Below are 26344 nucleotides of genomic sequence, written 5' to 3'. Positions count from 1 at the left end.
GAACAAACAGCTTATTTTTCTGGAACATGTTACAGTAGTCAGTGCAGGTTTAAATTATACAAATCCAAACATTCAAAACATAAACAATATGTAAACAAATCAAAGTAACACCACTTGTTTTCTCATATACTTGTTTTCTTCATTATCAAAATGAAAATCTAAAACTCCAGTCCACACTTGACTTGAGCACTGTACAAGTCAACCTTAAAAAATATGTATTTAAAATAAATAGCCACTTTAAACAAATTACTAAAATAACTACTACACTATGTAATCAAATCCAAATGTTCAAGTATAAATGACATTGAATAAGTAAACAAATCCATGACAAGGAACTAATTGTATATTTCTCTTCATCATCAACAAATAAGATGCTTCATCCAGCAACAGGGTGTCCGTGACACGGTTTAAATGCTGGCAGAGGACGCTGCGGCTGCAGGATATAGTGACTCGTTGCATTCTCCCTCAACCAAAAGTCCTCGCGTCATGCATTTAAGCTAAAATGCTAATGTTAACTTACCTTGCACTGGCTGTGGAGACGTGGGTGATCGTCACACAGATGTGCCATGAGATTTGAAGTGTTGCTGCCTTCTGCAGACACTTGTTTCCTGCATGTTCTGCAAACGGGATAGCCGTCTTCTATTAACTGTCCCTCAGCGTTTTTCAGAAATCCCAAATATGCCCATACTTCCAATTTAGTCTTCTTTGAGGGCTGATGGATGTCCTGGGCGCTGCCGTCGCCTCCTTCGGCCATTATTTCAGCTTCAAAGTTTTGGTGCCGTTGCAAACTAAAAAGTGCGTGTGCGCGCCGCGGGAACTTCAGCAGAAGCGACGGTGGCTGGTAAGGGTCATCGCGCCGAAACCGCGGCCACGGTAAACCCACCGAGATAATTTAGTTTTTTAAAAACTGGACGGTTATTTTTATTGTCAACTTTTTTACCGGGGTTTACCGCTATACCGGTTACCGTGACAACCCTAGAGTGTATAAAATCTTCTAACCCTCTTAAGAATTGTACTTAGTCCAGCTGTGTTCTTCCGGCAGCTGCTGTGTTTTAGTTATTGATGCCCTTTCCCCAGCATAGTTTAATTTTGAGATATGTGAAATTTTTTCATGTGTAGATGAGGGGAACGGCTCTCTTTGGCGTTCTTCTTTTCTTTGTTAGTGTCTCTGCACTTTCATTTTTTACTCATGAGAAACTGAGAGTTCTAAAATGTATTTTTAGGAGGATATGGGCAGAAATGCAGAAGAGGAGCAAGGATACGAATTTGCATTAGAAAGTTTCATTTTTTTGAGTAAATGTGTTTCTGAATTTCAGAAGCGTAAACTAGTAAAGTATCAAGTAGATTATCTGTTTAAATGGGAAGACCTGCTGCATGTTGTTGTTAGAAATGTAGATCATCTCAGTCGTAAAATGTTAAAATATAAAATAAGCCATGTGTGTTCATGGCTTAGTGTGCATTGTGTTTGAGAAGTCCCTGGTGACTAACAGGGTTAAAACAGCAGGGCTGTATTATTGTATATTGTTCAGTATTTCATTAACGGTGTTGACTCTCTGGAGATTTTATCTGGGATCATGCTTTGTGTCTGTGTGACTCACTTTTCTAAGGGAAGGAAGAAGTCGAGTAGACAAATAGCGTGCTCTGTTAGAGTTGCCCGGGGCAGTGTTCCTGTAAAAACGTAGACATGTCTGCAAGTTTGTTCAACGTATCTGCCTGGCTTTTGCTCACCAAGGCGAGTGACTCAGGCTGTCTGTCTGTTCCCGATATCTTTCTGTGTAATTATAGCCTAGCTAACCTTAAAGGGGTGTTGCATGCTGGGAGGAGAAATGCATTTTGGTTCTCCAGAGAATTCATCTGTTGTTACTCACCCTTTTCTTTATGTTCTTCTGCGCCTCGTACTGTGTCTGAATACCAGACTGCTCATGGTTTTTGGTCATTTTAACGTGTCTGATTGTGTTGCTGAAATTTAGCTGGTACTTATTCTTAATAAACATTTGTCTCTGTTTGGCATTAGCTTTTCTTTTGTACTCAGGAAATAATTTCTACCATCATAGTTAGGATTATTGCAGCATCTGTTATATTTATAGAAGAAATCCGCTTTTTGTCTTTAAAACAAATTATTCTTAATGTTAAAATAGTCAGAAACAATATGTGTTTGCATCCTGAAATAAAATAATGTGTTCTCCTTTTGTAGATTATGTTGGAATGTATTTTATATAATTGCTATTTAATTTATGTAAATGGTTAAATTGCTGCATAATTAAGTAAAGGGTCATTTTGAGTTCAGGTTGAGTGTTTTTCTGTCAGATCGAACCTGTAAAAAGGGAAGTCTTGTTATTTTAACAACTTAACTCTCACTTTGTTACCCAGCCATGAATAGTAAGCAGTCATCTTCCTTTATCTTGCTTGCACTCAACAATCTACTTAAATTGTGATATTCATGTGGTTAAGCTTAGGGCCGTGCGATCTGACAATATAAGATCGTTAAGGATTATAAAGCGATGATGATCTACCAAAGCTCAGAGATCTTAGAACCACCAATTAGCATTCTATCACCTGTGCCATTATTTCTGGGCACACATTTTTTCTCAGCCGCCATTTGCCAGTCAGCTTCTGTTGGAATGACAGACACACCGATTAGCCAATCAGAGCAAGTTTAAGGCAGCATGTTGGTTTGTTTAGCTGGGGTGCTCGGTAGAGCTGAGGAAAATAATTTAATAATCGATGCATTAAGATGTGGACATAAACAATTTAGAATATTTCAAGAAGCACACCCTACTCGATTATGGCCGCTAGCATTAGCCACTAGCTTGCCCAGTCTCTAAGCCGTCGTTACATGTATTCACATGCGTCTGCTCGATCAGGAAACCTCTGGGCCAATGTTCTGCTCTAACATTTGCATTTGGCTTTGTAGCTTTTACTATCTGGCACATTTGTGTGTGTTTTAGTGAGGGTTTTCACCATGGCTGCCGACCGGAGCTTTGTTTATGCCAAACCCCTCCCCCATGTAGTCAGGAAACAGCTACGGAGAGCAATGAGGCCCAAATAGTGGGAGTGTAATCCTGACTACAGGATGCAGGAGATAAGGATGCATCATGAATTAACCAAACATTATAGATTTTTTTCCCCTCTGGACAAGAAATAATTACCTGTAATATAGTGGATTATATGATATGATATAAGCCATCTCTATACAATATTTCAATTATTTTACATTAATTATAAATGTATAATTAAATGAAAGTGTCTGTGGGAAATTTGAGACATGTATCTCTAGCTCTCAACTGTGATTAGATAGATAGATGATGGATGGATAGATAGATAGATAGATAGACAGACAGACAGACAGACAGACAGACAGACAGATATTGGAAATTTAAGGTTGTTTTAGATTCTGAAATCTTTCACCCTATTTTCTGTGAAGGGGTACTTTTTTAAATGATTTACTTTACTGATAAATATTTTCAAAACATTGGAATTGTCGAAATAGAAAAAAATCGTGATTGAAATGAAGCTTACGGGACTATGAAGTAGTAATAATGATTTCATTTTGATGGTGCAAAATTGTAGTTATTTCTTGATCACCTAATAATACTAAAACACTGATTGGAATCACTTTCTTGCTTGGAAAGTGGTTACTGATGACTCCAGGAACAAAATGTAGTACGCATTTAATTTTTAAACTTTTGATTGACATAGAGAGCAGTAGTCAGCCACAGAGCAAGGACTTCATCTTTTCTTCCTCTGGTGTCATGCAGATCACATTTGTCACTGCAATCTAGCAGCTTTCTGCAGTATAGACCCATTATTCTTTTCTACTGCTGATCCTGGCATGATTGTAGCCTCCCCCCTCTCCTCAGCTTTTTAATTAGACAACAAAACAAAAATATGAATATTCATAGAGCTCTGCCTCATTAATATGCACAATTATGCAAATCGGGGTGCAATTAAGCTTCAGATTTCCCCCAGAGATGTTGTTCTGTTCTATGAGAGGGGATTTGAGAGCGAGGGGATGGGCACAAATATTTAAAACCTCTTCTTTTTGCAACACGGTCATCTTTCTTAAAGCTGTTCCAATCAGGAATAGCACGTCAGTCATGAGATTTTGAGAGCACGAGTCTGTGCTAAGGCAAAGGTGTAGGCCAAGTGTGCGAGAATAAACGGGCTATGAATGACTGTTGCCATGGAAAATGTAAAGGAGTGGAGTGGGAGAACGAAGAATGTCGAGGATGATTCTGGAAGCTTCATACTGGGTGTTAATTATTCAAACTTCCTACAGCTCATATCCACACTATGTGACAGCACTGTCGCTCAGCTGTCTGTGTGAGCTTTGATGTGAAGCTCCTCTGTGGAGGTTACTTTGAGGAGCCTGAAAAACCTGTATCAAAGCAGGTCGTCAATCTCTCAAGTGAGACATGTCTTGCAAAACAAGGGTATAAATCTCAGACAACAGTGTTTTTCCTATTAACTGACTAAAGCCACTAACTAAACTCTTTGTCTTCCAGGTATAGATGAAAGGACTGGGTCCAGTCCTTGGGGACCAGGAGGACAGAATAGTCCATCTTTCAACCAGGCAAGGGTACGATTTATTAACCCCTTAAATTTCCAGGTTTAATGAATGCAATGGGGTTTTGTCCCATGGGCAGGACACTGGAATGCTAAAGGGTTAAAGCTGAGAAATCCATTTACCAAGTTTGAATGACATGTAACACACACACACACACACGTTTGTTTTTCTATCCATCCATATTAGAACTTTGTATTGACTTTTATTCATTTTAGTAACTGCATTCATGCCTAACCCTAACCAATGTATTCCTAAACCTAACTAACAAAAACTCGATTCACATATTACCTCTAAACCTCACCCCTAAGCCTAAAACAGGAGGTCCACCATATTAGGCCCGGGTTTTGGTCCCAATAAGGCCCATCAGTCTTCAGTAGATTAGTTAATATGCCAGTTTTGGCCCAAGTACACACACACGCACGCACACACACACACGCAGATGTATGTGTGTTTGTACAGAACAGCGTTTGACACGATGACATGCTCTATCTGACCACCTATGTTGTCACGGGTAAACGCTGAGCTGTCACCTGATTTTCTGCTATTAGTTTCATCTGGTTGATTAATAAAGTAAAGCTCAGAGTTTAATACCAATTTTACTTTGCTGTATTGTTACTCCACTTATTCAGAATATTAATGACATTGTTCAGGCTTTTTATTGTTGCTCTAAATTCATTTTCATCCACTTGGAAAAGGTTCAAATCTCATCCCTGTTTCTTAAGCCCCCTTCAGACAGGCCATGAAAAATGGAAATGTTCAGGACTCTGTCCGTAAGACCTTTGTGTCTGAATACAAACGTCCGGATAACGTGTTCCGGAATTTATCCGGACGACACCCCTAGTAACAGGTCCGGACTTGTTACGGACAGGGTGGCTGCTTCAAACTGGTGAGGTAGAGTTCCGCACAAGGGGGAGGGGGAGGAGGTGGGGACCGGGGGACGCTGTGCGCACCTAGATAGCCCGCTGCTGTAGCATGCGGCGAACCATGGCAGCTTGCCTCCAATGGTACCGTCTAGATGTGCAACGGAGCGCTTCACACCGCTTCCGCGATTCCTTTAACCATTGAGCTTCATCATCCAGGTCTCTTATGCATCTTCGTGTACGCAGAATTATGCTTAACGTAGGTCCGATCCCCCCCCCAAGACATCTGGAACTTTTCCTTGCTGTGTGAAGGCAGCCGAAAGGACAAGTTCCGGTACAAAAGTGGTGTGTCTGAAAACACAGTTCTGGTTAAAAACCGGACTGAATTGTCCACACACATTCCAGAATGTCTATCTGAAAAGGGTTTTGGTGTCACATTACAAAACATTCCTGCCTCAACATTGATTCTGAGAAGATTATATCAGTTACCTAAAACAATTTTACACATAACCTGCCTTTGTTTATACTGTGCGCGCTCAGTGCACCAAAATAGCTGTGTGTGTTGATTTAAATATAAAGAGCTCATTAACTATAATCTATGTCATACTATGAACGGTTTTATGCTTTCGCTTTTAATCGAGGTGACAAAACTTTATTCCTACAGCTAGGGTTGGGCATCAAGCATCGATTGGAACCGGTTCCAACATTTTTTCTGGAATCGTTTGAAGTTTTTTATTTCGACTCCTAGTTTCGATTCCTAGAATGCCGACGGAAGAGGAATCCGCGGCCGATCTCCATGAAAAATAAACGTGATCTGCACATTGTGATCAACGCTTTTCAGAGCTGATCACACCAGCTGTCTGTGTGCAGCACCGAGTACCCCCTCCCCCCCACCTGGCGCATAACGGCCAAATATGAACAAACGCGTCTGCCAAACGTTTACTCCCGAGTCGTAATGTAAACTTTAACTCCTGCAGCGTAGAGGAAACTTGTTAAAAGATGTCAACACAGTGGATTTAATAGAAGTTTTAAAGAACAAACTCTGGACGGTGTGAGGTGAGTTTGTCTCACTGCAGAAATAAAAACACTCACAGAGCGTCAGCAGTCAGACACGTGAGCGTCAGAAGGCTGAACAATAACCTGTAGAATAATTAAAGTTGTCATGCTAGAGCAGCTTTCTCTGGACCACACCAGCTTCTGCCACAATAAATAATAATAATAATAAATCACACACAAAGTTGTGAACATTTTAATTTCCTTTCTGAACTATTTCTGTTGAGAGTTTTAATGTTTAAAATCAGTTAGATTGGTACTGACAGCAGCTACATTTAAGTTTGGCTGCTGCAGCATGGAGGTGTAGTTCTCAGTCATCCTGGACATGATCATCCTGAGAGTTGTAGCTGAAAACAGCTGCACGTTTCTGGATATGTTGGAGACATTTAGCCTCTCATCCCGGAGGCTGCTTCCAGACTTTGGTTGTGGTCAGAGACAAACACACTGATTGTGCTGCAAGTCTTTTTCTTTTTTTTCTCCAAAACATGTTTTTGTCTAAATGAAGGTGATGTTGTTGTTCATAGAATTAAAATTCATGTTGAAGTTAAGATTATTTCATCAAGTAGGACCTGCAGTTAGCTGGCTCATGTAAAACATGTCATGTCTTGAAAGAATCAAAATCGGGAATCGATAGGAACCAGATCTGAAACGAGGAATTGGAATCGGAAATTAAACTATGCCCAACCCTACCTACAGCTGTGTATGTAGATATTAGGATACATAACGAATTGTTTGGCTCACTGTTCAGTTATTTGTTGTTAAAACACAGAAGACCTCACTACATTTGTTTTTAGTTAATCTTTTTGTTTTGTTTTAGTATTTTTATTTTGTAAAACAAATATACAATGTTTAGTATTAATCTGTGAAGAAATGTTATTGTCAGATCTTTTCTCTTTTCATTTTAAATGAAATTCAACACAATAAAGTAGGGATACTCGATCTGATCGCGTAATTTTAATAGGATCAGGAGAAAAAGATCAGATTAAACCTTTTAAAGCAGCAAACATGACATTGTAGGATCCTCCCGAGTTAGAGATTTTCAAATGGAATAACAATGGCTTAGTTTTGAGTTCAGCAAGTTTCTGTATATTCATATTCTTAATTTCTTGTACAAAAATAACAAAGTAAATTCACACAATTTACGCTAGGCAGACACCATGCTGCGGCTGTTAGCAAGCAGGCTAACGTCTCCGCAGGAGATCTATAATGTCTGCAGCTTAGTGGTAATTTAAACCGGACAGAAGAAGAAAGTATCATTTCTATAGCGCCTCTCAAGATAAAAATCACGAGGCGACAGCGAAGGCAGAACAACAGTATTCAACATGCTGGAAACAACTCCCATGATTGGCTGCTTTCAAAACAGACTTCTTTCGCTTTTGGCTTTTCCCTTCGGGTGTCAACAAAGCGAATCACTAGTAGTGATGGGATTTATGGGTTTTTCATGGGAGCCGTTCATTAGTCGGTCGTTTATCTCAAAGAGCCGTTCAAAAGACTGGCTCCTTTGAACGAAGTTTACATACATATCTATGGTTCCTCCTACGTCTGTCACAGCAGTGGGTGGGGTTTGAGCGGGTGAGTTTGACCGACTTCCGGGGAGGTTTGTTAAGATGAACGGCTCTCTGCATGGACTCGGCTCTAGGGCTGGGGGTAAACGATTATTTTTCAAACGATTATTCTGACGATTATTTTATCGAAGAGTCGACTATTCTAATGACTATTTAGAAAATTAATCTAATGATTATTTTTCTATTGCACAATTAACAAAAACCAGAAAATCTCAAATAAATTCCTCAAAAAAATTGATAAATTCTTACTGTAAGAGAATAAACACTACAGGCCTTCCATTTTGTATAACACTGCGTTTATTGTGTTGCGGTTGGTTATGTTCTGGTGACGTGTAGAACTTGGGAGTGCAGGCTGCTGCCTGAGAGGTGGTAGAAGATGGAGTGTCTCCATGCTGCTTTGTTTTGGTCACTTATGTGCGTGAGGCGAGTGGTCTTACGGGTTAAACCAAACTCAGGTGATATTTTACACTAAACCGAAAACCCACAACACTCTAAATGTAATAAAAGGGAGATCTACACCACAAAAAAGATGAACTCTAAACCAAAACGTAACAGCTTATCCCAACGCAAGAAGCTGTTAGCGAAGATGCTAACAGTAGCTTTACCAACATTAAGTTCAAGTTACCAAGTTTAAATAAACCAAAAACACCCAGCAGCAAACAGACCAGCACGGAGGAGAGACTGCTACCACCAAAACAGCTCTCCTCATGTCTGAAAGAAGCTCCTTAATGAAGGGAGAAGCGCTCCCGGTGATTTTCTACATCTGCGATAGACACGAAGCAGCGCATCTGACCCCGGAAGTTGTTGTCCGTTGCCGGGAGACGAAGGGGCAAAACAGGAAAATAATCTAGTAGTGGACGGACGTTGTTCCGGGTCTTCGGTATTTGGCGGAGATGTTAGTGAAGGCGGAGAAGAGGGCGAACTAGAGGAAAAACAGGCAGATTTCTCTTCTATTTACAAACTCCTGGGGATGCAACAAGTGGGCGCGGTGCGTCGACTTCCGGATCTGACGTCGACAAATTTTTAGAATCGAGCCGTCGACTTCGTCGAGGCTTCGCTACAGCCCTACTCGGCTCTCATCATTCACTTTGAAAACCCGTTCAAAAGATTCGATTCGTTCGTGAACGTCACATCACTAATCACCGGGCTCCATCAATTCCCAGTTTGCCACTAACAGTCCCAGTTTACAGCAAACTCAGACAAAAATGCAGAGCCAGCTGACAGAGAAAAATACACAAATAAACAAAGAAAAATTGCCAAAAAACTACTAAATTTCCTGCAGCACCTGAGCAGCTCTGGTAGTTACAGGTGTTATGCAGGGAAGCATTAGCTTACCATCCGAGGCTCCGCCTGCTTAATCCGTCTCATGAACACACATCACTAAATACAGCTGCATATTGAGGGAGTAAGCAAATGAAAATAAGAGCAACAATTCTACTTTTACATATATTCATATTATAAACATGTTTTTAATCAGTGTGCATCCTAAAAACGTGAAAGTGAAACTTAAAGGACAACTTGAATGTGTTTTCTTCTTTTTTCCATGCTTTCCTGAAAATTGTTTATTTTAATGCTTTGCTGAAAAGTATCGGATCAGGACTCGTTATCGGCAGATACTCAAAATTAAGTGACTCTGAATTGGATCAGAAGCAAAAAAATGTGATGGGAATGTCCCCACAAGAACTATTTCTTTTGCTTTACCATATTTATACAAACTGACTTATTTGCTGTTTTAACTCTTTGTTTATATAAGTTATGTCTCTCCTGTCGTCCTCCCAGGGTTATGAAGAGGGTCTTTACAGTGAACGTGAGAACCTGGCCTCTACCCCGGTGTTTGAACCAGGCGTTGTTGGTAAGAAAGATGAAACTATCATGAGCTCTTGAAGTGTAGATACCACATCTGTTCTGTCACTTATTTTTTAAAATAAACCAAAGTGAATGAAGGGAATTTTGTTCAGTGCTGGACTACATGATGAAGCAGTGTGTTGACTGGAACACACACTTTGTGTCAGAGCAGAACAATGAGGTGTTTGAGAGAGCAGCCGTTCACTAGTTACACACTTCTGTTGTAGTTTAGGGTAAAGCATATTTCAGGATGGAGCTAGTAGGGTAATCAGGGAGGATGTGGAGGAGGGGTGTGTGTGTGTGTTCAGCGTGGGAGGGGTCGGGGTGTAAAGGGCACCCATGCACAAACACGGCTCTCCCTGGGGAGAACTGTGGACTACAGCTCTCCTCTGTTAAACTGTCATGGGAGGGGGCAGAGGTTGAGTACAATTGCCCCTGACGCATTTCTAAAGGGTCTGTTTGTTTTGTTTTTGCTGTCCACGGTCATAAATAACATTTTATAGATTCACATAGCAGATGGGATGGGAAATGGGGAAAGGACAAGACCATGATTTAATATTGACAGAAAATCCTAATTTTACATATTTCACCACCAACAGGGAAGGCTGATCGGGGACCATACCCACCATTTGGAGCACAGGTAAATCAATTCCAAAAGGCATCAGCATTTCTTCTAAAGAATCACATCATCTTCTAGATTTTGTATTTGCTCATTATATTTAATTTTCTTCAATTCAGAATAAACACAAGTGAAAATAAATGTTTAACTTACTCTCATGTGGGAATGTGCTGCCAGTGTTGAAGACGATGTGTTAGCATTATAAAATCTGGCAAGGGGGTGTCACGAGGATCTATAGCTATATATCCATACCTGAATGAAATCAATGGGAACTGTGGTTCTCTCGACAGCTGCAGAGCTCTATAACCACTGCACTGTGGCATTTTCTAAAATAATGTAGTTTTACTATATTAGAAAACAAGCAATCCTCCTGCAGCCACTACGCAAAACTGTTCATTTAACACTAATCCACTGAGCGTTAATCTGATTGTCTGGGCAAGTTGCTGCGGTGTCACCTTTTACCTCATTTTACCCCCAAAGGGGGAAAAAAATCTGTTGTTTACCTGATTTCTCTGCAAGTTAATTGACCTCACTGAGGTTTGCAAATTCCACCATCCTGGATGCAATTTCACAACAAAGGACAGGGGAGATGGTTAGTTTGTCAGACACACGGCTGCCTCTTAGCATGTTTTCATTTCCAACATTTAAATCTATCAACTTGTGAATTTTCTATATTTGAACTGTAAAGATGTTCTCTGAGCCTGTGCTTTAATTGTTCTTTGCCATAGCCGGGTTTTCTGCCCAGTGAGATGCCGATTTCCAGCCCTGATGGCACCTCTCCGTCTACTGTTAAGTCTCAGTTTTATTCATCTTACGAGGGCAACAGCACTCGCAGGAGACCCTCACAGGACCCCACTGGTAAGATCGTTTGAACGTTTTTGTTGATAAAGAAAAATCTGGTGTGTATGTTTACATTTGTGTGTACCACATTTTCTCTTACGATCTCAAAAAGCGGTCTGAGAAATCGCAAAAGTGACATCCCCTGGTTCTGAATAAGGGACAATGTTGAATAACATCAGCCTGATTACTTTCTGAACAGGGTTTAATGAGCAGTTATGGATAGATTAGTTCAGCAGGGCTTTGGCAGGAAGGAAGCACTAAGGGTGAAGCCTCTCATTACCTATTGTGCAGTTTGTTTTTCAGTAAGTTTAGTTTTTCTGTCTGAGGAGTCTTATAAGATTTCCTATTTTTCTCTCTCCCTGCAGAATCACAGCCAAGAAAGATCAGGAAGGTGCCCCCCGGCCTGCCCTCCTCAGTAAGTACAAGCATCCAGAAAAGCCTCAGCCTTGTACTGGATCCCGACCCTTTCATTCATTCCAAGAGACCCCATTTTTTGTTCTTTTAAGCCCCTTTTTGCATTCGGTTTGGCTTCTGAATCCTTTCCCTGACTTCCACAGCAATATAATAGCAGCAAAGCAGACCTTCCAGGTCCTACAGCTGTGCATCTGCAGCAACAAATTCAAAAAGAAACAGTGTGGAGAAGCCACTCATTTACCAACTCACTCATTTGCTAGATGTATTTATAATGTGTTGTATTTGTGGGCTCTTTGCTTGGTGGCCACATTTCGCTCCCTCTGCCAAGTCCACCCATCATGCAGGGGGTTGATGGTTCCCACTCAGCTTTTCTCCTCCCAGTCTCTGCCTATCTGGACACCCTATTTCCTTTTCTCCCCAACTCCCCACCCTGCCTCACACACCCTCCCTCTCTTTCCCCCTCCACCACCACAAACAACAGCCCTCCCCGTTCTCCTGCTCCCTCCCCCATCCCTCTACCCCAGCTGCCAGTGGGGTTGGCCGCCGTCCAGGATTCGGCAGATGGTTCAGTAATTAGGAGTACATCTCCCCGTTCCTTCTCCTCTCCCCTCTCTTTCCACTTCTTTTTCACAGTTGAATCAAATTACAAAAGAAAACTTTGGATTATTTTGATCTAAAATTGTCAGAAAAAGTTTGATTTTTTTTTTTCAGATAAAGATGGCCAAGAACAACTGTTATTTTCTTAAACCCATAGTAATTTATTGGGTCACTTTTTACTTAATTATATAAAACAATGAATTATGCATCTCAGTGTCTAATGTGTTTATAATTTAAAAAACTGGCTGATATGTTAGATGTGAGCCCAAAAAGAGCACTCGCACTGGACACCGTCCTGTGTTCAGGTCTGAAGAAATGCTGAGATGGTGTGGTTATTCAATTAGGCCGTAAAACCAGATAGTAAAAATAGACCAGGAAGGAAAGCCAACTTTTTGGAGCTCTGTTTAATCAGGTATTCAGTGCGTTTACATCGTCACTCAGTCAGGAAAGACACTATTTTTAAAGGGAAATAGATTTTCAGTCAGCCCCCTGGCTCAGCATGATCCTTCAGTGAAAGGTCAACACGCTTTTCAAAGCTGCTGCATAGTTTTCTTGGAACAAGTTAAACGTGTTTACTTCGATTCGACAAAAGTTTTAAGTGTTTAGCTGAAGAGTTTCCCTTTTCTATGGGCAGGTTTATGCATTAGCCACAGGGGAGGATTTCAATCAACACGGTGCTTGCTACCCAGCCTCCAAAGGAGGAAGCGTCTACCCATCATCGTTTTACGTGCAAGGTCAGTTGAAACAATATTTCCCATCCCGAGTCTCACCGTGTTCTTTGTTTTCAGTAGAAAAGTTTAGTCTGACAAAGACAACTATTTCCTGGAATTTTCCTTTGAAGCCGATGCAGCTGGGAAATTGGTTTCTGGACTATATTGTGTCCAGATGAACCATGGTCGTTGTAGGCTACTAACTTGTGCCGAGCATCGGTGTTGAATAGTGACTCACGGTTGAATAAAGTCATCACAGTAATGTGACATGTCTCATATGCGGCCCTCATTGTCTTCTGATCTCCTGTGGCTGGTTATCCCTCACCCCTGTTTCTGCCTCTTTCTCTGTCGGGTGGCCCCTGACAGAAGGCCTCCACCCACCCTCTGATCCTTGGAGCTCTGCCGGGTCGATGATTCAGCCTGGTTATTCTGCCGTGTTGGACAACTCCCCCCATCTGGGCCAACATGGGCCGTTCTCTGCCATCAACCCTCAAGATAAAATGGTGAGCTCAGTTTTCACACTTTGTGCTCACTAAATCATGAAAATGTTCAGCCTGGATGTTTTCTTTAACTGTTGATTGTCCGTTCTTCACAGAAACGACAGCCTTTACCCCTTTCTCCCCAAAACTTCCCCCTGCATGGCAGTGAGGTGAATGGAGCTCATCCTGCAGGCTTCCACTCTGGTTCCAGCAGCTTTGGCGTCCCCAGCCACACACCCCCAATCACCGGCACTGAAACCATCATGGGTAAGCCTTATAGGCTGAATCTTACCTGTTTTTCTAATAATAGCACCACATTGCTAAACTGTGATCATAATAAACTGTTTTTATGTCTCAAGTGAATCGGAGTGCAGTACCGGGAAGCTCAGGTGATGAGATTGGGAAAGCCCTAGCATCTGTAAGTAAACACAGAACACAACTAATTCTGAACTTCCTGCAATTTTTGTTTTTGTGAGTAAATTTCATTTGACTGAAAATTAGGACTTTTTTGTACAGATCTATCCCTCAGACCCTAACAGTAATGCTTTCTCTCCATCGCCGTCCACTCCCTCTCGCTCCCCCCAGGCTTTATCAGGTGAGTTTTTCCAAGACCTCAAGGTTAAAACCTTGTTTTGCTTCTTTCATTTGCTCCAACTCACCACAGTATTTTGTTAAAAAGATCTAAATATTTTAAAAATTAAATGAATGTTTCAGATTCAAACATAGTGTAGCTTTTCTTTTAAAACATATTTATTCAGTGAAATCAGAACACTGTCGTCAATTAATCCGCCCATCAGGGGGACTTTCTTACTCTGACAAATTTTAGAAAACAAAACAAGAAGTCTATCCAGAACATTTCCCTCTCTTGGTCATTCACACACACACATTCACACACCCGATTTAACTTACGAGAGAGGAAGGGAAATTACAGAAAAAAGAGGGTGGGCCACTTGTTTGTGTGTGCATCGAGTTGAAGCGTGAAATTGGTAACAGTTTCAGACACTAAACACAAGAACAAATATGTGCATTTCCTAGTTTGGAGGATATTTATTATTTAATCATAAAATTTCACATCTCATGTAGCTGCATGTGTGTTCTGTGTTCATCAACTGAGCTGTTAAAACAATTAAAAGGGCCATATCATAGAAAAGCAACTTTTTGGAGCTTTTTACCGTGTGATGTTGTTATTTCCTCATGAAAAAACCCATTTTTGGCTGCATTCATGCATTTTCCTGTTTCAGCTGCAAATTTTGAGTTTTACTTTGAAAATCCTGTAAAGTGTCAATGGAAACTCAGGGTTTCCCCCAGCGCTTTATAAGATTGGCGGCCCGCCAGGCTTTGCTTGGCCACCCGCCAGTCATGCCCCGCCCCCCTCCCCGACCCTACAGTGTCCGCTGACATGAACGGCGCAACGAAACTAGAGCCCTCCATCAGCTGACAGAGCGCGCGACCCCCCGCCCTCTGATGGCCGAATCCGCCAGGCGTAACTCATTTTCTGGGGGAAACCTTGGAATCTAGTCTCGTCACCAGGCCCCGCTCCTCTCCCGGAAGCTAGTCTCTGGTCTGAAACCCATCTCCTCTGGCCAGCCCAGGATGTGTGGATGTGCGACTGCTGTCATGTAGCAGACTTGGTAGTCCAGTGGTTAGGCTGGATGCCTAACCACTGGACTACCATAGCCAATACAGCAAACTACCTTGTCTAAGACGCTGTTGTTGGCACGTTTTGTCGGAGCAAGCATGGGCGGAGTTTCACTGAAACTAAGCGTTTTATTTCTAGGTATAAATTCAGGCTGATGACAAAAGCTCCCATTTAAGATAAATTACATCTCAGTTGTGCCAAGGGTAATATTTTATGTCTACCTTTGCTTTCAAAGGTTTAAAATAGCACCATATGGAACCTTTAAGGCTTTGAGTTGCAGAATTTGGTTTTTATCTGTCGATTTACTAACAAAGTCTCATCTTGGAAAAATCACAAAGGACTCAGTGCTGAGAAGATGAGAGCTCCAGCATGTGGGTTTCACACCATCTGGATCAGGACCTCTTTCAGCTGCTCACTGTAGAAATGGTTGATCATTTTTGTTGGGATTGTTGCTGTGCTGCACGTTGATTTGAATATTTGGAGGAATTCTGTAGCTCTTATGTGTGGCAGTGCTTTTCTGTTGCCTGTAGACACTCGTTCTTGTAACTCTTGTCAGCCCAGATCACCTGCTGTTAGCTTGGCTTTGTTTCATGTCAGAAGAACATTTTTCTGGCTTCTGTAAAGACCACTTCAGACTAGACTTCTCCAGACTGTAGGTGGGTGTACCAGGTCCTACTGGTGTCTGTCAGCTCGGAGCTGATGGCTGTGCTCCACAAGTCAATTCATCCTGATACTTCTAGTCGTTTATGCTCTGTTTTCTTACTTCTGCTCCTCTCAGTTTTCTGTTTTGTAGCTTGGACACAAAACAAACATATGACATGCTTGCAGATCCTTTTTTTCTCTGCTCATGATTTTTCCTAAAGGTCAAAAGGTCAGCATTACACCTACATCCTAAATTACATTTCTGTTAACATGGATTAAAAATAACAAACTTACCTGGGAGGAGCAACCAAAATGTCCATATTCACATTGGTCACCTGACCATGGGTGACTGACTGTCATGTTACACCACTTCTAAGATTTAAGATGTCTGGAACGTTTTCAGTTAAATTTATCTGAATAAAGCTTTTTTTCTCAAGGCTCTGCATCTCAGTGGACTCGGTCGTCTGGCCAGGCCACACCGTCTCCCAACTATGAAGGTGGAATTCAGTCTATGGTGAGTCGGTCTGTAAATTACTTTCTTTCATGTCAACGATCGGTTGAAATTATAATTTAGGCATCACCATTGTTATGGTTCATGCTTTATAGCAGAGTAAACTGGAGGACCACCTGGATGAAGCCATCAATGTTCTTCAGCGGCATGCTAGCGGACAAGGGGGGCCGGGATTTGCTGAAATGCATAGTCTGTTGTTGTCCCGTTTCAACAATGCAGCAATTGGACTGGCCAGCCGCCTCTCAGGACTGGTGAGGATTCCAGATAATTGTGAATAAAAACATACTGATGTTAGTTTTATTGATGTAAACGGGTCAAATGTGAGAGTTTTGCTGCCTTTAAGCCAGCACTGATATAAAATGCTGTGTTGAAGGCATCAAGCCACCACGAGGACTCTAATGGTCTGCCCTCTAGTGGAGGGCTTTTGAATCACGGCCCTTCATCCATCTCTGGCTCTCAGCCTGGCAGCTTTACAAGTACGACTCTCTCTTCAGTTTACCATCCTGTGTTTTTATTATGTGAGACAGAAAAATAAAAAAGAAAGTCACATTACAAACATTTATTTTAAATTCACAAAAAAAACTTTATTTTGGTCTATACTGTCTTTAGGTCTGGCCCGTTCCAGTGGGGCTGCCATCAAACGTGAGGAGAAGGAGGACGACGAGAACTGCTCTGTTACAGACAAGTCAGAGGACGAGAAAAAAGACATGAAGGCCCGTCTTCGAACAAGGTGTCCAAAATTTATTCAACTTTTATTATTACGTTTTTTAATAAAGACTGAAAGAAATGTATCTGTAACAGCTACTTGAGATTTTAAAATGTGTCTACTATATTATATTACTAGATATGATCATCATGTTGCAAAGTTCCACAGCTGTGGTGGTAGTATCGGGACAGATTTAACTCTAGTGGTCTGAGTGGTCCCAGTAGTTTTAGACCAAAAGGGTAAATTATTTATAACCGACCACATCACAAATGTTGATGCTAACTAAGCTGGGACACTTATACGACTGAAATATACCCATCCTGTTGTTTCCTTCCTTCCTCATTTACCACGGACTCTTCTGTAGTCTGGATGATGAGGATGATGATGATGATGAAGATCTACCAGTGGAGATAAAGGCTGAGCGGGAGAAAACACGGAGGTTGGCTAATAACACCCGCGAACGGCTCCGTGTGCGGGACATCAACGAGGCTTTTAAGGAGCTGGGCCGCATGTGTCAGCTTCATCTGAGCTCAGAAAAACCACAAACCAAATTGATCATTCTGCAACAGGCTGTTAACGTTATACTCAACCTGGAGCAGCAAGTCCGAGGTCAGTGGGTGTCCAGGGTGAAAGGAAGTAGAGGGGAAAGGTCTCTTTTCAAAATAAAACTCCCACACAACTTCTCTGCTTTAAACATAAGATGCTACTCTGAGCTTTAGTCAAGCTTTGTGTTCTTAAAGTCTGTTCTAAAAGCTAAAAAACAGGGAAATGAAATTGTGTGGTAGTTTGAAGACACGCCCATTCTCTAGTTCATTTCAAGATGTTTTCATTGTAACACCAACGGTAATGCTGTTTGCTGTAATGCTCCTGCCTCACTCACAGCTTGATGTCTGCTTGCACGTCTGTCTACATCACAACTCGGCTTTTTTAGCCTCTTGTTGAACACTTGCTCCATTGTTCTGTTTTTAAGCTACACAACTCATTTTGTGTTCAGATTAAACAGCGTTTTGATTTCTGTCACACAACCTTTTAGCTTAATGAACCTGCTGGCATGAAAACAGCTGTGTGCCATGTATTAATGTGCCTTTGTGTTTTACAGCATTGTCTCTGTACTGCATGCTCAAACACTAACCCTTTCATTTTTGCTACATTATTATCTAGACGTCCTTTTCCATTTTGCCCTTCACTTCCCTGCCCTGTTCATTATCTTTTTGCAGATGGCAACAGAGAAGTCTCTCAGATAAATACATCGTCTGCTGATGTATTTGCCGTGATGCTGATGTCAGGCTCTTCCTTTAGCTTTCTTCTGTGGCTCATTCTGCATTTGGCAGAGGGTGTTGCTTCCTCTCTTTCTCATACCTTCTTTCAATTTGCTGGACAGTCATCATATCCCTCAACTTCCATCCTGGACCCTAGAGACCAAAAATGCTCTTTGGTTGTTGTTAAACTTGAAGCCATCTTGATACTGTTGCTTCCTGATGGAGTCTCGACCAAAGTTGACTTTAGTTACCATCTATATATTTTAGTGTAGTTGTATTTTTCTGCACCTGCGTTCATTCTCCTGGAACGCAGCCCCGCTCCACTGAGATCTTCTTCAGTATTCACTTCAGTCACATCTTGACAGAGGAAACATGTTCCAGTTACGGGACAACAACGCTCAGAGGGTGAAAGACTAGATCAAATGCGTTATTTTAAGCTGTAAGTGCAGTGATTTGAGAAGGTTTAGTCTGTGTTCAGTGAGGGTTGTGGTTTGGGTTTGTTAACCAGCCCCTCCAACACCCACTTCTCCTCCCGACTGCAGCCTCGTCTCGGTGACCGACGAGAACCTGTCAGCGGAGGAGAAGGAGCAGAGGGAGCGCGATCGCCGCCTAGCTAACAACGCTAGGGAGAGAGTGCGTGTTCGTGACATAAACGAAGCCTTCAGAGAGCTGGGCAGGATGTGTCAGGTCCACCTGCAGAGCGACAAGGCCCAGACCAAGCTGATCATCCTGCAACAGGCTGTCCAGGTCATACTTAGCCTGGAGAAGCAGGTGCGAGGTAGGTCAGCCAGAACAGGAAGACTGGCAGCCATTCACCAACTGGGGAATCATTTCTTTAGCTGTGTTCCGCTGATTTATTTAGTATCATTTTGGCTATGTCACCTAAAAATAAATAGAGAAAAACAGGAGAAAGTTTGAGGAAGTACATCTCTGCTTTCTGCCACACTCTTGCATTTCTAACCACACTTTTCATTCTTTGTTTCTACTTTTCACTCTTCTGGATGTTCACATCTGTGCTTTGTTTAGTTTCTTTGAATCTAAGAGAGGGATTAATTTTGTTCAGTAATGTTTCCGATGTTTTTTAGAGCGTAATTTGAACCCAAAGTCTGCCTGCCTCAAGAGAAGAGAGGAAGAGAAAGTTTCAGGTGTGGACCATCAGATGCAGCTTGGTAGTGGTCACCCTGCTCTTGGAGGAGATGGACACAACCCTGTGAGCCATATGTAACAGGTCCGTCTGCAGACTGTGCTTCAGCTGCTTTTGTATCATAAACCTTGTTTTGTTGTGAAGTATTGAAACTTTTTTGTGTCCCTTTCTCTTGCAGATGTTTTTAGTGTACAGCCCTTAGAACACGTGGCCTTATCTATCATTGTCGAACATCTCAGTGTGTGGAAAAACACACACACCTCATTAGTGACAAAGCAGGTGGCCACATTCCTGAAGACAACATGAGTATCCGAAGAAAAGGAAGAAGCACACAATATTAAAGGAGAATGCTTTGAAATAAAGACACTGTCTTTTGGAGAGAGTGCAAAAAGGACATAATGTTCTTATGATCATGTTTTTGTAGGACTTTGGAAAAATTGCTTTTCATGTTGGGAGCAATTCTTGTTTGGATCAAATCACACTTTTGGATCAAACGCTCATTTGAGTGAACTTGGGATTGATCGTGTTGAATAGTTATTGGCATTCCCATCAGAGTAAAGGAGGTCCCACATTCTTCACAGACACGAAGAAATGATCTATTTCCTGCAATTGAACAAAATTTGTTTAATCATGTCATAACAGACCTCTGATGTGTTTGGTTTGATAAAAAAGATTGTCCCCAGGTGATACAGAAGTAAGCTGGGATGTATCAGTCAGAATACCAGCTTTTCATTTTTATACGCCGGTATTTTAGTCAGGTTTTCTTAATTTTATTGCTGTGGCTCAAAAGGTGCCACATCTGAACTGACTTGTGTACTGGGGGGTCTTTTTTTCATGCATTTCTCAGAAATGTGGATCTGAGTCTTATCTCTTTTAAGTCCTGTACATGTGTTATTGTCACTGCCATGCAAGTGGAATGGAAAGACTGCCAGAGAAAGGCCCGCCACACACACACACACACACCGAGGCTCAGTCATGTGCAGAACAACAGCCCGACTCAGCCTCTGGAGAAGCCAGTTCCTCTCAGCCTCGCGGTCGGTGCAGACTGAATCAAGCCGAGTAATTGTGAAGCCTGTTCTAAGGATCTTCCATTTGTAGAATTCATATATTTTTGTTTTTGTACTTTTTTGTTTTTTACTTTGTAACATAGTCGTAAGCGTTTTGTTTGCATTGTTTGGAATGTTATTTCTCTTTGTTTACATTGTTTAATTGTAAGACAACTGTTTAGATTCCAGGAACAAGGTGAGGTGTTTTTCTTTGGTGCCAGGTCCTTAGATCTGATGATAACATCTCATGTTGTGATACTGGTCAACTTTGTTAAATTCTGTCTCAACAAAAACATTTTTTTGCCAGTAGTAATTGGACTGTTCTGGTGTTCGTGGACATTTTCTTTTTTTTCTTAAAAAATTACTTTATCACCCCCCACCCCCCTCCTCTCCAGTCTTTCTGATGAGCTTGTTTGCTGGATGAAGATAGGGTTGATGAGGCGGTCTGCATCAAAATTCAGTTTCCTTCTAATATGAAGAGGTGGCCTTAGTCATTTTGGCTTTGGGAGTTTTGATAATGGTTACTGACTAGTGCCTGTACATCTTTGTTAATGGTGGATAATGTTGCATCCAATGTTTTATAATTGCATCTTCTTGCTATACAGATGATTTTAAAAACATGTATAATTTAGGAACATCTGTAAAATGAAGAACCACACTTCGTGAGGAAGTTGAACAAATTTGATGCTAAATTTTTACTTAAACTTTTTTATCTTTTATGTTTATTTTTGTTTTTATGTTGCCTCAGACTTGCATGTGCATCGGTGTATGTCTGTTAGATGTGTCTTTGTTAAGCTGACACTGCTGTGGAACAGTATTTATCACAACTCCTGCGCCATGGTGAAGGCCAAAAAATATAATTTTTGATATCAGTTACTTTCCCGAGAAAAAGAAAAAAACAGGGTATGAATTGAAAACCCATTTTCATGCACTAATGTTTCAAAACCAGATTTTTTTCGTTAACAGCCTTTCTGTCCTCCATGAAACATGACCTGCTACAGATCTGTCTTCTCTCGTGCTTGGGGACAACATCTATGTAGGCTATGTCCTCAAAGTGCCTACAGTTTCCTATTTTTTATATAAAGTAGATGCTGAGAACTGTTGTGTATATGACAGTAATGTAGCAATAAATGTGCCATTTTTAATAAAACAAAATATGGTTCTTGATCTTTTTTTATTTGCAGCCAACAAAAGAGATAATTCAATTTTGATAAAATAAATCTGAACGTTGTAGATTTCCACATCATCTGATTATTTCCACTCGTGTTTTATTGTACTATAATTAATGAATGAAACTGATCGACGTGCCCGCAAACTTTCATCCACCGGAAGTAAACCCAGAGAGACTCGGAAGTTCTTCCTGTACTAAAGCATCACGTCCATCATCAGAAGGGCATCTGTCGGCCAAAATGTTTAGCAAAGTTATCGGCCAGAAGTATGCGGCCATCGCTAAGTCATGGTAAGATATTTGTAAATGCGAAACCCGGAAAGATCGTTAATTTGGTGAGGAGTCAACGTAGGCTAGTTGAACATTAGCTGTTAGCCTAGCCGAGGTCATTGCTAGCTGTGACTTTAGCCTCAGACAAACCCGAGGATAAAACTTAAGTAAATAAAAATGAATTTAAAAGATTTTGATATTAGAGCTCGAGACCGTTTAATTATATCAGCTCGGTTCATAAAACGTATTCACAACAATATAGTGTCCATTTCTAATGATGTTATTTTGGAACACCACATCATTGGCTAACTGAACTGAGACAGCTTGTTTTAACTATTATAGTTTTAAAATCTAGAAACCATATAAGCTTGACTGTCCTATATTCCAGTTAGACTTTACAAAGCTCCTCGGATGAGAAGCGAAACGTCTTCAAGAAACCAAAGAAGTCCAGTTGCCTTCATTTGAACCCTTTGGATTACCGTGACCTGGATGATTGAGAACCTTCACCAGCAATTAGAAACTTTATGTTTACTCACAACAATAATAGATGGCACGAATCATGTGATTTTTACACAAAAAGGCAAAAGAACAATGCAAATAATCAAGAACTGTGTGTTTTATATTTTTCTGGGCACAGCGGTTAAAGAAATTTTAATATTTATCTAATTTTGAAAGTCTTCTGAGAGTTTAGTGAAATTAACGTGACATTATTTGGGATCAAAAAGACAATACAGTTACCCCTATATAATCATAATTATTTCAATTGATTTAGCCAAAAATATAAAACAGAATGTTTTATTTTTATAGCTTTTCTTCTATCTGCACATTGTTGATTTTTCACCAAACATACCAATAATTGTTCTTTATAATTTTTACTAAAACTATTTTCACCTTTAATTCAAGAGATGCAAACATAATAAATGTTTTTTTCTGCTGACAGGGTTCCCACCATGGCTGTGTGGGGCACAACTGGAGGCGTAGCTTTGGTTTACTTCACAGACTGGCGATTGGTTTTGGATTATGTTCCCTACATCAATGGCAAATTTAAGAAGGATGACTAGTGGCAGTCAGGTCAGTCAAAGGAATGGAAAAGAGACAATCCATACAGAGGTCGTGGTCACAAATTGGGGCATTATTTTGATTCTGCTGGGTCTACAATATTTGAAGACCCAACAGAATCAGCTTTGATGTAATGGTTTATCTCTCCATAAGTGCAACTGGAGGTTGGGCTTCAAAATAAGACTGAAGACAACACAGGAGGCACTGGATGGAAGTTATCAGGAACATTTCTGTAGCCTGTTTGTCACATGTCTAACAGAAACATGCATTAATGTAGGGCCCGACCGATATAAAACTTTTAACAAAGGCCGATAGCCGATATAATGGCTGATAAATCTCCCTCACAAAAAACATAAATACAAATTTTCTTAAGCTTAAACCCTTCATTCTCTGCCTTTTTGATGCAAACTTATTTCTCTATTATACACCAAAGAACTGTCTCAATAACTCACTAGGGTTTCCAAGTAATGCAAATAAGATTCATTTAGCAGATCTCAAAAACAACAGAACACACAAACTCAGTCACAGCATAAATCTAACAGTCAAGTTTTTTCTTGTAAACTGAGGTTTCCACAAATACATTTTAACTTAAAGGAATATTCCACCACTCAGTAAAAGTGTGTCTTGTTAAGATTCCCCAGAGTTAGACAAGTCAGAAAAAGCATTTTATAACCAGCCCAAGATGATCTGGCAGCAGTTGGTTTTCTTAGTTTAGCATAAAACAATGTAAGTGAATTCACATACATTGTAGTTTTTTTTTTTTATGTGGGTGAATGCAAGCCTTCCCTTCCCTTGCTTTATGCTAAAACAACTGGTTACAAAGTGTTTTTTCTGACTTTGCTAACTCTGGGGAATCTAATAACACACACAAGTTTAGGGACAGAAGATCCCTGTAAGAATATTAAAATAATAAAAATGCAGCAATAAATAAAACGTAATACTTGTGCTTTGTAACAAAGTAACACTCTGTGGAAGTTCACTTGGTGAACTTATTCACCCTGGACAGGAAATAATTGCACATAAGAAACATAAATAAGAATAAATTAAAAAATAAGTTCCAAAACAATAATTTGTGTTCAAAGTTCAAAGGAGTGGAGCCACGCATGAGTTCATTAAGCTGGCGCCATCTACTGGATAGGTAGCGCAATATCGGCCATCTTTTTGGCCGATAGCCGATACTGTTAATGACCCCAATATCGGCCGGCCGATATATCGGTCGGTCCCTACATTAATGTAAACATTTTGTTATTCAATTCAAATTCAGAAATATTGTATTAATCCCAGAGGGAAATTGATTGCTGTAGTAGCTCAGAATAATAATAATAATCAAGTCATCAAAGAGTTATTGTGAAATGTTCCTGTTTTCATTGAGTAAAGCTGTTTGGGAAACTATAACACTGTTTACATCATAAGTTTTTAAAGGTGCGGAACACTGAAAAATATTTCTGATTATAGTCGTTAACGGTGGGATTTTCATGCAGACTGAACATTAAAATAGTCTCCTACACCTGTCTTGTGTCAGCTTCTGATAGCAAATAGACAGTGAAACTCTAGGATTTGAAAATCCTGACAGATCTACATCAAGCTGTCACTTTGACATTCATGGACTCACCCATCTTGGCTCTCGATGGGGGAAAGCTGTTGTTGGTTTAGTGTCCAGGAAACAGCAGAGAACGTCTCAACTAGTAGAAGCTAACTGTTAGCATTAGCAACTCCACCATAGGTTTGTGTTATTTGTAGAGGTAAAACATCAACGTTGCAAAGCAACCTGAGTCAGTGGTAGAGTCGTGTGCTGTTAGCCATTCCGAGGCGAGATGTCTAATATCAGGAAATAAGACAATGTTACACAGCAGCTCTCCTCTGATATGGCAATATTCTACTTCCTGAAACTGGTGCACCAGAGCTTTTTTTCCACAGGGTACAACTTGCAAGGCATTCATTCCTCTTGGAGACCACAGCAAATGTATTGATTAAACGAGTATTTCAGCATCTTTGTATGTTGCAGATGTGCATACCAAATCCCATTATGTCTGATGTAAATGGTCTGAATTTGATATTTGATATAGAACCTTCTAGGGTTCTACAACCCCCCAAGGTGCATTACAAAGTAACCAGTCTTTCACCCACCCACACCCACATTCACATGCTGCTGGTGATGAGCTTCATTGTAGCTACAGCTGCCCTGGAGCGCACTGACAGAGGCGAGGCTGCTACGCACTGGCGCCACCGGTTTTTCTGACCTGTAGGCAAGGCGGGTTAAGTGTCTTGCCCAAGGCCACAGCTGCAACAGACAGGGCTTGAACCTGCAACCCTCTGGTTGAAGTAGATCATTTTAATGCATTTCTTACCTGCACAAACCACAGTGTAGAAAAAGTGATTTACTTTGAGAACTTGTCTGCATGTGCCTGCAGTGGTGTGAATTTTAAAATCGTTTGATTCGGATTCCTCTCCAAGAACAACACTTTGTTTATAGTTACAGTTTAATTTATTTATCTAATAAATCTTTATTAAAAGCTTTTGAAGGCAGACTGTAAAGACAGAGATGCCACTACTAAATTGGATCACATAGCCATTACTTTGAATGTGTTGTAAAAATTGACCAATCTGTCATTCTTCTCTAAATCATGGCACAAAACAAGCAAATTGACTGTATGCAAGGAGACTTAACTTGATGTATTAGCTATAATAATTAATCACACACCCACACCCAACCCCGCCTTTTTTGCAAATTAAAGATCCAGAAAAGCAAACTGCCGGACTCAGCATTAGTATAAATTTTCTATTTGAAATAAAAAGACAAATCCTATCGTTATGGGTATTGGTATGTTGGCACAATATTATCACTTCAGACTGTAAATGGTGCTAGAAGTTTTCTAAATTTGATGGTGTTAAACAATTGTTTTGTTTTTTCCTTTCAGGTCATTGCTGGGTTATTTTTTCTGTATATTTAATACAAATAACAAAATATTGAACATGCGCCTCTGCAGCCATGTTAGAAGAAATCTGGAGGCCATCGTCTTCATCCAGCAGCCCAGTCAACGTGGAACTGTCTTCCATCTGCTGAAATGTATTATGGTCACTGTCTCCATGGAAAATAGTAAACAAATGATGACAAACTTGTTTTTCCTCTTCAGTTTGAGGGCAATTTTTTCATCATTTATGCTCTTTGGGGCCATATGTGACTTGATTTTGCAATAAAGAAAAGTATATGATTTTGTTTGTCTCCAATTATTTTTATTTTTTCGATCATGCTTTGAAATTAGCAAAAGAAAGTCATTGAAAAGCATAACAGAAATTCTTAATCGCTAATGAGGGTGTTGGGAGGTTTTTCAAATTAAAGTTGCTTTCTTA

General features: G+C 40.5%; 2 protein-coding genes across 5 annotated transcripts in view; both read left to right on the top strand.

The window, feature by feature from the left end:
- Positions 1-20250, top strand: part of tcf3b (transcription factor 3b) — a 35365-nt gene extending 15115 nt beyond the window's left edge. Inside the window, exons 4-20 of one of the 4 annotated variants that reach the window (XM_054738965.2) lie at positions 4506-4573; positions 9825-9897; positions 10490-10530; positions 11238-11367; positions 11715-11764; positions 12995-13094; positions 13437-13573; positions 13666-13816; positions 13909-13967; positions 14066-14144; positions 16268-16344; positions 16437-16592; positions 16715-16817; positions 16951-17071; positions 17412-17656; positions 19392-19534; positions 19629-20250. In XM_054738965.2, coding sequence (XP_054594940.2) covers positions 4506-4573; positions 9825-9897; positions 10490-10530; positions 11238-11367; positions 11715-11764; positions 12995-13094; positions 13437-13573; positions 13666-13816; positions 13909-13967; positions 14066-14144; positions 16268-16344; positions 16437-16592; positions 16715-16817; positions 16951-17071; positions 17412-17656; positions 19392-19531 — 1730 coding nt within the window. In that variant the 3' untranslated portion in view covers positions 19532-19534; positions 19629-20250. Of the gene's footprint in view, positions 1-4505; positions 4580-9824; positions 9898-10489; positions 10531-11237; positions 11368-11714; positions 11765-12994; positions 13095-13436; positions 13574-13665; positions 13817-13908; positions 13968-14065; positions 14145-16267; positions 16345-16436; positions 16593-16714; positions 16818-16950; positions 17072-17411; positions 17657-18848; positions 19085-19391; positions 19535-19628 lie in introns of all 4 variants that reach the window. The other 3 variants (XM_015957228.3, XM_015957230.3, XM_015957227.3) reach the window with 3 other exon arrangements.
- A 1589-nt stretch (positions 20251-21839) lies between these two features.
- uqcr11 (ubiquinol-cytochrome c reductase, complex III subunit XI) lies at positions 21840-26205 on the top strand. Its single transcript, XM_015957233.3, has 3 exons — positions 21840-21955; positions 22875-23005; positions 25912-26205. Exons 1-2 carry the CDS (start codon positions 21906-21908, stop codon positions 22993-22995), a joined length of 171 nt encoding a protein of 56 aa, XP_015812719.1. The 5' UTR covers positions 21840-21905; the 3' UTR covers positions 22996-23005; positions 25912-26205.
- Positions 26206-26344: the final 139 nt, after the last annotated feature.

Source organism: Nothobranchius furzeri, chromosome 11 (assembly GCF_043380555.1).
Source record: "Nothobranchius furzeri strain GRZ-AD chromosome 11, NfurGRZ-RIMD1, whole genome shotgun sequence".
Lineage (NCBI taxonomy): Eukaryota > Metazoa > Chordata > Actinopteri > Cyprinodontiformes > Nothobranchiidae > Nothobranchius > Nothobranchius furzeri.
Note: the sequence above shows the minus strand (reverse complement) of the source record. Positions and strands in the feature narration are given on the sequence as shown.

Bases quoted from the DNA above. Each gene is read 5' to 3' on its own strand.
- uqcr11 (XM_015957233.3), top strand. From the start codon at position 21,906: ATGTTTAGCAAAGTTATCGGCCAGAAGTATGCGGCCATCGCTAAGTCA. The intron at 21,956-22,874 runs GTAAGATATTTG...TTCTGCTGACAG, and splicing joins GCGGCCATCGCTAAGTCATG to GGTTCCCACCATGGCTGTGT.